Raw genomic sequence first — 10,813 nt, forward strand, 5'->3', positions numbered from 1 at the left:
TAGCCTTCAAACCAGGTGGTCATGTTTTATGTCCAGAGCTATTTACCTATCCTTTGACACACACACACACCATACAGACACACACACCACACACACACAGACACACACACCACACACACACAGGCACACACACACGTTTTATGTCCAGAGCTATTTACCTGTCCTCTGCCCCCCACCCCCACACACACACACCACACACAGACACACACACATCACACACACACACACAGACATACACACAGACATACCACACACACACACAGACACACATAACACACACACACACACACCACACACACACAGACACACACATTTTATGTCCAGAGCCATTTACCCATCCTCTGCCACACACACAGACACACACACACCACACAGACACACACACCACACACACACACAGACACAGACACACACACCACACACCACACACACACAGACACATACACAGGTTTTATGTCCAGAGCTATTTACCTATCCTCTGACACACACACACACCATACAGACACACACACCACACACACACACACAGACACACACACAGACACACACACACACACCACACACACACACACACACAGACACACACACACAGACACAGACACACACACCACACACCACACACACACAGACACACACACATGTTTTATGTCCAGAGCTATTTACCTATCCTTTGACACACACACACACACCATACAGACACACACACCACACACACACACAGACACACACACAGACACAGACACACACACCACACACAGACACACACACCACACACAGACACAGACACAGACACACACACCACACACCACACACACACAGACACACACACATGTTTTATGTCCAGAGCTATTTACCTATCCTTTGACACACACACACACACCATACAGACACACACACCACACACACACACAGACACACACACAGACACAGACACACACACCACACACAGACACACACACCACACACAGACACAGACACAGACACACACACCACACACCACACACACACAGACACACACACATGTTTTATGTCCAGAGCTATTTACCTATCCTTTGACACACACACACCATATAGACACACACACCACACACACACAGACACACACACCACACACAGACACACACACACAGACACACACACCACACACACACACAGACACACACACCGCACACGCTTTCTGTCCAGAGCCTATTACCCCTCCTGCGCCAGCCCCCACCCCCACCACACACACGCTCTGCCTGTCTGGCTGTGAACACCTGTTGACGTGCCTCCCGTGTGGACTCTCCCCAGGTGTCATCTGTGGAGCAGTCTTTGGATGTATCTTTGGTGCCTTGGTCATCGTGGCCGTGGGAGGCTTCATCTTCTGGAGGAGGAGAAGGTGACTGCTGCTTGTGCTGATGATAATGCGCTGCATGTATTATTAATTAATTGAGCAAGAGCCCGAGTAGACACGTTGCGGTGCGTCCGTACCCCAGGTTTCCTCCCGGCCCAGAGCTTCTGATGCGTCCTACCCCTGGTTTTCTCTACCGCCTTGCCCTCCTGGGTTGATAGGCAGTGCCTGTGTTCCAGCTTTTTGCATTAGATTCTATTTTTTTTTTTTTTTGAGGGAGGCGTCAAAAACAGCTTTATCGTTTCTTGTTAAAGTAAACTTATACATACTTATGACAAAAAGAAGCAACAAGAAAAAACAGAAAGACAAGAAATAGCCCATACTTACAGCATGGAAAACTACTCTTAACATGGATGTGATTACAAAACTCACATATGTACACACACCACACCCACAAACAGGATCATATTATACATGTTATTTTATGGCTTGCTTTGTTCTTAAGACATTGTGGACAGCTTCAGATCTTCATTTTAAGTGGCTATTGCGTGTTCAGCTGTGTGGAAATTATTCAACCAACCTTCTGACGTTTTTGTGTCCTTACTTGCCACTGTTACTTATCCTTGTGTGTAAATCTGGGCACAATCATAGTTATTCCCTTAGGCCAGATTCCAAGCGGCGTAGTTGCTGGGTCAGTGCGTATGCATGTTTTTAATTTTAGTACATACTGCAAAATTGCCTTCCAGAGTTTTATCTTTTTTTTTTTTTAATACCAATATGGGGTTTAGTCAGCAATACAGAAGAGTTCCAGGTCCCTCCCCCCCACCCCCCGGTCTCTGGTCCCTCACCAACACTGGATATGTTTTCTGGTTTAGTACGTTAACTTTTTCAGAAAGGCTTACTCACAAAACAGAAACAAAAATCAGAGCACGAAGGAGTGAGCTTGACTGTGTGATAGCGCGGTGCTGCTGATCTGTATTTGCTCAGAGAAAGTCCTGCAAGTTGCTTCAGTAGGATCCTGTGATACTTTTAGACGGTATAGAAGCGAGGAACTTCACGGGTTTAGACCGTTAAGCTTCAGTGTTTGTGAACAGGATCTGATGCGCTCTATGAACTAAGGCCCAGGGAAGAAGCGTCTTGTAGATACACACAGGGAAGGCACAGTATTAAGCTGTTTTGATCTAATGCATCTGTTTTTCTTTCAAAGTAGGAAAGGTGTAAAGAACAATGACGTGACCTTTTCTCAAATTAAGTAAGTCTCTACATTTATGAGCCTTAAGACATTTAATCCCCCATCTGTTCAGTGACTATTTTGAGATTTTTTTTTTTTTTGATGGGAACCGCTGCCATTTTTCCAGATTGACACTTTTGGACCTGATCACCCAGAAATGCTTATTAGCGTTGTTATCCTGCAAGGACCCATGTGGCTTGTCTCCTGAAGCTGGCTTCCTTGCCACGTTCTACCGTGCCAAGTAGAACTATACTTGCCGTATTCTATCAATAAATATATATTTTGTGATTCAAAACATGGTTATTCAAGGTCTAGGAGGAGAGAACTTGCTCAGAGTCACGAAGCCACTCAGTTATATAACAGGGTCTAGAAGTCAGATTTCCTGATTCACATTTCAGTGTTTTGTGAATTACATTACAGTGAACCTCCCCCAACCACCCCCTGCCATTGTACTGTAGGTTTTCTTCTTTGGGGAAAAATCTCTGGAGTTATGGTTGAGTCATTTTTTTTTTTTCTAATTGTCTTTTTTTTTTTTTCCCTTTGCTTTTCTACGGTGAAGACCTAAAAAGTGAGTACACATTTTGCTTTTTAAAAAATAACTTGCATGTTTCTATCTTGAGTGTGAACTTGACTGAATGCAGCCAATCCTGACACGTTGTTTTTTCCCTAGATCCAAGTTAATCAAAGTGGAGAATTTTGAGGCCTACTTCAAGAAACAGCAAGCTGACTCCAACTGTGGGTTTGCAGAAGAATATGAAGTATGTGGTTGTTGAATGTTGTCGTTTTGTTTGCTTTATGTTTTTCCTGAAAGTTGGGAAACTGTTTCTGTTTTATGGTGAAGCTTTGGGTAAGAGGTAGCCTCTTCGAGGGAAGAGAGAAGGTTTTTTTTTGGCTGTGCTGCATGGCCCGCAGGACCTTAGTTCCCCAATCAGGGATTGAACCCACGCCTCCTGCAGCGGAAGTGCCGGAGTCTTAACCACGGGACTGCCGGGGACATCTCCTGCCTCCATCTTTACGTGTCTCCTTATGTGTCTCTATCTCAGTGTCTTTTCTCCTCTTATAAAGGTATCAGGGACTTCCCTGGTGGTCCAGTGGCTAGGACTCTGCGCTCCTGGTGCGGGGGGCCCAGGTTCAATCCCTGGTCAGGGAAGTAGGTCCCACGTGCTGCAACTAGGAGTTTACATGCTGCAAATAAAAACAGACCCTGTGTGCTGCAACTAAGACCTAGAATAACCAAAAAAAAAAAAAAAAAAAAAGACCCCAGTGATAGTGGATTAAGGGCCCCGCCCTCTGCAGTATGACCTCATCTTATCTTGATTACATCCACAAAAGCTGTGATTTCCAGCCAGGTTGTGTGCACAGGTACCAGGGCTTAGAACTGCTGTGTCTCTTTGGGGATGCAGTGTTAGCCATAACATCTCTGCATTCCCACGTTATCCTGCTATACTCTTTGTGCCGTATAAATACTATCTGGACACGGAGTGAATGAACAGTTCTTATGGTCTGCTTTCAGGATCTGAAGCTTGTTGGAATTAACCTCCCTAAATATGCAGCTGAACTGGCTGAGAACAGAGGAAAGAATCGCTATAACAACGTTCTGCCCTGTGAGTAGTTTTTCCCGCATCTTCCCTTTTTCACCCCATCTTGGACATCACGTCTCTGGGAGCAGGGGGCAGAGGAATGTGGGTACCACCCAGCCACTCCCACAGCCATCCATCAGTCACCTGCTGTGTGCTCAGCACTGCGTTTAGGCGTAAGCCGTTGGATTCACCTCACAATAGCCTTACAGAGTAGGTAGTAGGATATTCTGCAAAAAAAAAAAAAAAAAAAAGCGGCACAGAGTGGCTGAGTGATTTGTCCGAAGTCACACTGATGGTCACGGTGGGACCAGACTTGGACTGGATCTGGCCGTTTCCTGCAGGGTCCTGCGACTCCTCCAGAGTCCGTGCTTTAAGCCCCTTTGCTCTCACAGCCCGTCTATGCCCCTTTATTCCAACATAAACACAGTTCTGGAACAAAAGGGGAGCTGGTGGAGGACAAGCAGGGAGTGATGCCTTCTGCTTGAACAGACATGTCTCTGGTTGGCTGAGTACATTCCATGGCTAGATGTGAATTATATTTGGATTCATTCCTGTTTTTGAGGATTGACAATGTCTGTAGCCTGACAGGAACAACACATTGAGTGTACTCTGTGAATTGTTTCTGTTTGTAAATAAGTTCATTTGTATCATAATTGAGATTCCACACATACCACTTATAGTATTCTTACACACTCAGTTTATTCTTGCATTTGGGACTGTCTTTTTATAACAACTTTTTAATCAGAATAGGGAAAGAGTGAAAGGCTTAACTTTTTACCCTGAGGATCTACCCTGCCATAGTGGAAAGGGCACTGGATTTGAATTCTGGCTGCCACTCACCAGATGAAAGAGCTTGGAAAAATCACTTAACCTCTCTGACCCTCAGTTTTCTCATCTGTAAAATGGGCACAGAAGCTCATCGGATGGTTATGAGGGATAAATAACTGTGGAGGGCCTTCCCTGTCTTGTGGCATACACCCAAGGAAGGAAGTAGTTGGTTTCATCTAGAAGGTAGTCTGGAGTGGTTCAGAGCTTGTGCACCGGTGCCAGACTGTCAAGGTTCGAACCCTGGCTCTGCCACTTAACTAGCTCTGCCCAGGGAATCATGCAACTTCTCTGCCACGGTCATATCTGGTGACGGCGGGAATGCAATAAGGCCGTGGATCTAAAACATGGAGCCAGGCAGCGTCAAGGTGTGACGGAGCCCCTGCGTTGCCGTTTTGCACTTGTTTCTCTGTTCTGAGATGAAATATTCTGTTCCGTATCCTAATGTGGAACTCTTCTCTTTGAATGTCACAGATGACGTTTCCCGTGTCAAACTTTCAGTTCAGACCCATTCGACTGACGACTACATCAACGCCAACTACATGCCTGTGAGTGGGGAGCGGGGCTCACTGTTGGCTGGCTGGAGGAGGTCCTCGGGGCTCCTCCTCCGTCTCTTTGAGATTGACTCTGTGCTGCTTTCCGTTTTCTAGGGCTACCATTCCAAAGAAGATTTCATTGCCACGCAAGGACCTTTACCCAACACTCTGAAAGATTTTTGGCGTATGGTTTGGGAGAAAAATGTCTATGCCGTTGTCATGCTGACCAAATGTGTTGAACAGGGAAGGGTATGTAATTTTTATTTTTATTGTTATTCAGTTCAGTTCATTCATTCATAGTTACTGTGGTGGAGGGTATTTTAAAACCTATTTTTTAAAAAAGACACTCCCCCAAGCATTAGCACTTCTATTCTTAGAAATGTGTTTTTTGTCTTTTTCTCCTCTAGAAGTTTTAAAAAAATGCTAAAAAAAAAATCTGTTATTGTTACCTTCTGTGCGACCCCATGACCGCAGCCCATCAGGTTCCACTGTCCCTGGGATTCTCCAGGCAAGAACACTGGAGCGGGTTGCCATTTCCTTCTCCAATGCATGAAAGTGAAAAGTGAAAGTGAAGTCGCTCAGTCGTGTCCGACTCTTAGCGACCCCAAGGACTGCAGCCCACCAGGCTCCTCCATCCATGGGATTTTCCAGGCAAGAGTACTGGAGTGGGTGCCATCGCCTTCTCCAGAAGCGACTTAGCAGTAGCAGTTATGGAGAGAAGAATGTTCTCTATACATTAAGTCACTGCTGCTGGAGTTAATAGACATCAAGATTTGGGTTAGTGCAACAGAAGAACTTCGTGTGACTCCATCCTTCATCAGATCTGTGTTAACGCATTTTTTTGGTCATGCCCCGTGGCACGTGTCATCTTAGTTCCTTGACCAGGGATTGAACCCACGCCCCCTGCATTGGAAGCACAGAGTCATAACCACTGGACCACAGGGAAGTCCCCGTCAGCTCTGTGAATGGGTGCAAGCCTGTCTTGTCCCTGAGCAACCAGCTGCACCTGTGAGATGACCAACTTGAGTGATTCAGTGATTTTCAAACTGAGTTTTTAGCATCAGAACCCTTTCTTTCTGCAAAATTTCCAACTTATCCCCTGATAAGTCTCAGCAGTTCCCTCTCCCCTATGATGGCCTGGAATCCCCCCATCAAACACAAGATTTCTTCTAGTGATAAAATCCCTTGGCTTCCCTAGTGGCTCAGATGGTGAAGAATCTGCCTGAAATGCAGCAGACCTAGGTTCAATTCCTGGGTTGGGAAGACTCCCTGGAGAAAGGAATGGCAACCTATTCCAGTGTCCTCGCTTGGAAAATCCCATGGACAGAGGAGCGTGGCAGGCTACAGTCCATGGGGTTGCAAAGAGTCGGATACCACTGAGTGACTTTCACTTTCACCTTTCCACAAATAAACCAAGGGGAATTGAAAACCATGGGCTAAATTCAGAAAAGTCTGTGCCTGAGGAATAGGACCTCGTGTGCTCTGTAAATCTTTTCATGTAGGTCTGTTACTTGAAGAATAGGGTGGGAGTCAAGTCCCTAAGCCCGTGGTTCTGAAATATTAACGTGCCTCGGGGTCACCTGGAAGGTTTCCAGTTTTTCTGGAGGGTTTCCGCCTGCAGGGTCTCTGGTGGACCCCAGAGCTGCGTTTCTGCCAATTCCTGGTGCTGCTGCTCCAGGGCGCTTGCACTATCCTGGGGAGAGTGGGAACCTGACAGGCATCATTTCTTTCCGTGTTCTTTTCTTTCACTTTAATTGAGGAGATGTGTGTCTGGCCCCAGCTGTGTGTGTAAGGTGGAGAAGGCAAGGGCAACCCACTCCGGTACTCTTGCCTGGAAAATCCCATGAATGGAGGAGCCTGGTGGGCTGCAGTCCATGGGGTCGCTAAGAGTCGGACATGACTGAAGTGACTTAGCGGCAGCAGCAGCAGCAGTGTGTGTAAGGCCGTGTGCTGGGGGCCGGGGATGGAGGAGGCAGAGGTAACAAAGAGCAATCAGGGATGGTTCCTGTCTTCGCTTTATTTGTGACGCAGAAGGTTGGGTTCTGTACCTGCTTCTGACATTAGAGCAGGTCATTATGCAAACAAAAGGCTACTGCTTATTGTGTGCAGATAAACTTTATGGTGTTGTTGAACCCAAGGCTTCACACATGGAATGTTCTCCTAAATATCCGTTAGATAAATGAAAACAACATAGTTAATGGAGAGCAAGACAAATTTAAATGGGCTCTTGTTCATTTTTAAAGAAAAAACTAATTAATTTTTGGCTGTGCTGGGTCTTCGTTGTGGCTCATGGGCTCAGTAGTTTCGGCTCTAGGGCCCTCGTTCATCTTACATCGGGAGGGAAGTGGATGTTAATGACTAAGTGAGAGGAGAGAGGAGCCTGTGTTGTTGTTGTTCAGATGCCAGGTTGTGCCTGAGTCTTTGCGACCCCATGAACTGCAGCATGCCTGGTTTCCCCTGTCTTTCCCTATTTCCCAGAGTTTGCTCAAACTCATGTCCATTGAGTCGGTGTGTGAAAAGTGTGAAAGTGAAAGTTGCTCAGTCGTGTCCAACTCTTTAGCGACCCCATGGACTGTAGCCCACCAGGCTCCTCTGTCCATGGAATTCTCCAGCCCAGAATGCTGGAGTGGGTAGCCTATCCCTTTTCCAGGGGATCTTCCCAACCCAGGAGTTGAACTGGGGTCTCCTGCATTGCAGGCGAATTCTTTACCAGCTGAATGAGTTGATGATACCATCCAACTGTCTCATCCTCTGTCACCCACTTCTCTTCCTGTCCTCAATCTTTCCCAGTGTCAGGGTCTTCCCCAGTGAGTTGGCTCTTCACATCAGGTGGCCAAAGTTTTGGAGCTTCAGCATCAGTCCTTCCAATGAATAGTCAGGGTTGATTTCCTTTAGAATTGACTGATTACCTGTACCAGATTCTCCATATATGTTATTTTTTCCTCTAACAACCCTGGGAGATGTTACTATTTTATAGATGGGGAAACTGAAGCTTAGAGTTTAAGAACTTGCCCACAAGTTAGCAACGTAAATCCAGCTGGTAAGAGACTAACTTAGGCAAAAACTCCATGCCAGTGTATGCCTCAGTCCTGTGTTCTTTCTTGGAGCAGTGGTCCAGAAGCCGGGATTTTTTTTGGCATCAACCAATAAAATTTATTTAGTGTATCATGTGACAAAGTTACTAACATCATGAACAACTTAAATAATTGGTTTTCAATTGGTTTCAACAAAGAGAAAAATTACATCAAAATCAATATAACTTTTTACATGAATTAACTAAAAAAATGTCAGAGGTTAACCTTACTCTTTCATGCAGAAAATGAAATGGCATAGTTTAGTGTTACCTTCTTCCCAGCTTTCACCAAGTGCTAACATCAAGTACCATTTAAGTCTGTCTCTTATTTGAGCATGAGGTGTTTATGTGCTATGCTATGCTTAGTTGCTCAGTCATGTCCGACTCTTTGTGACCCCATGGACTGCAGCCCCCCAGGCTCCTCTGTGGGGATTCTCCAGGCAAGAATACTGGAGTGAGTTGCCATGCCCTCCTCCAGGGGATCTTTCCGACCCAGGTCTCCTGCAATTCAGGCGTATTCTTTACCGTCTGAGCCAGCAGGGAAGCCTATGAGGTATTTCTGGTTTTCTACAAATTAAGATTTTTTAAAAAGCAGAAGCTGGGATCGTTTAATAAATACAGATCTCTGGGCCAGAGTTAGCATCTCTGGAGTTGAGAAGCAGGCATCTGTTTTTAAAGCAAAACAAACCTCTCATTTTTAAAAAAGTCAGTTACCAAGTAGGGATTCAGATAACTTTCAGAGAGCGGTTGTCTCTTGATTTTTATTTCTGGTCACATCTGCCCACTGGCTGTCAAAATCAAACACCCCAAAATGATTTAATCTGATTTTCTTTTTTTTTTTTTGGTGTCCATAGTTGTGTTGGAGTTAGTGTGTATCTAAAAGTCTTGAGAAAAGCTCTCATTTCTTCTGCACGTGGAGTTTAGTTCAGTGAACAGTTGGTGGAAGGGCTGCTGTAGGGCTGGGGAGCCAGGTGGGCACAGGGTCCCCTGTGAAGGAACAGTGGCTGCCCAGCTGTAAGTCAGTTTCTGTGCAGAAATGGGGGCTCAGTGTTGGCTAGGTCTTCTGATTTCTCAAGAGAAACCAGAAATCTAGATTTTTATGGGAAGACTCCCAAATTTATAAAGTTAGTAGGAATTGAAAATTAAAATACAAAATTCCAAGGGTCAGGCAGAACCCACGTAAGGCCTGGATTCAGACTCTGATGCTCAGTTTTAAGATCTCATCTCCTGTGAGGTTTCAGTGATGGCAGACAGTGTGATCTGAGTGTTTGCATTTCATTCTAGACCAAATGTGAGGAGTACTGGCCCTCCAAGCAGGCTCAGGACTACGGGGACATAACTGTGGCAATGACGTCCGAAATTGTTCTTCCAGAATGGACCATCAGAGACTTCACAGTGAAAAATGTAAGTAAGGAGTCAAGACGCATAGATCTCATATAAAATTAGTATCCATTACTTTTGGGGTGACACTTTTAGGTTGATATTGATGTAAATCATTTTTTTTGTATGCATCAGGAAAATATTTTCTCTTTCTTCTTTATAGAATGTAACAATCTGTATCTGTATATACCCTAATGCAACCTGTTGGCTTTGCTTGCTTGAGAGTTTCATAAGTTATTCATAAATGAATCTTAGGAGCATGGCTCAGCATCTTTAACTTCTTTTTTCTTTTTTTTTTTAGCATATGCTTTTTATTGCATTAAAATATACATCACATAAAATTTACTGTTTCAATCATTTTAAATGTACAATTCAGTGACATTAAGTAATTCACAATTTTGTGCAACCATCTCTACTATCCATTTCCAGAACATCTGCATCACCCCAAACTGAGGTTCTGTACCCGTTAACCACTAATTCCCCATTTCTTCCTCTCCTCTGGTGACTGCTACTCTACTCTCTGTTACTATGAATTTGTCTATTCTAGGTACCTCTTATAAGTGGAATCTACAATACTTGTCCTTTTGTGTCAGCCTTACTTCACTCAGCCTAAGGTTTTCTTTTTTTTTTTTTAATTTAATTTAATTTTTTTTTATTTTTAAATTTTATTTTATTTTTAAACTTTACATAATTGTATTAGTTTTGCCAAATATCAAAATGAATCCACCACAGGTATACATGTGTTCCCCATCCTGAACCCTCCTCCCTCCTCCCTCCCCATACCATCCCTCTGGGTCGTCCCAGTGCACCAGCCCCAAGCATCCAGTATTGTGCATCGAACCTGGACTGGCAACTCGT

General features: G+C 44.7%; 1 protein-coding gene across 1 annotated transcript in view; it reads left to right on the forward strand.

Annotated features, from left to right (window-relative positions):
• PTPRJ (protein tyrosine phosphatase, receptor type, J) overlaps nt 1-10,813 on the forward strand; it is a 59,468-nt gene that overhangs the window by 38,516 nt on the left and 10,139 nt on the right. The window contains exons 16-23 of the mRNA XM_010842427.1: nt 1,291-1,378; nt 2,538-2,582; nt 3,121-3,129; nt 3,232-3,319; nt 4,075-4,165; nt 5,441-5,514; nt 5,617-5,751; nt 9,860-9,979. Coding sequence (XP_010840729.1) covers nt 1,291-1,378; nt 2,538-2,582; nt 3,121-3,129; nt 3,232-3,319; nt 4,075-4,165; nt 5,441-5,514; nt 5,617-5,751; nt 9,860-9,979 — 650 coding nt within the window. The remainder of the gene's footprint in view (nt 1-1,290; nt 1,379-2,537; nt 2,583-3,120; nt 3,130-3,231; nt 3,320-4,074; nt 4,166-5,440; nt 5,515-5,616; nt 5,752-9,859; nt 9,980-10,813) is intronic.

The sequence above is a fragment of the Bison bison genome, unplaced genomic scaffold, assembly GCF_000754665.1.
Source record: "Bison bison bison isolate TAMUID 2011002044 unplaced genomic scaffold, Bison_UMD1.0 scf7180017864178, whole genome shotgun sequence".
Classification (NCBI taxonomy): domain Eukaryota; kingdom Metazoa; phylum Chordata; class Mammalia; order Artiodactyla; family Bovidae; genus Bison; species Bison bison.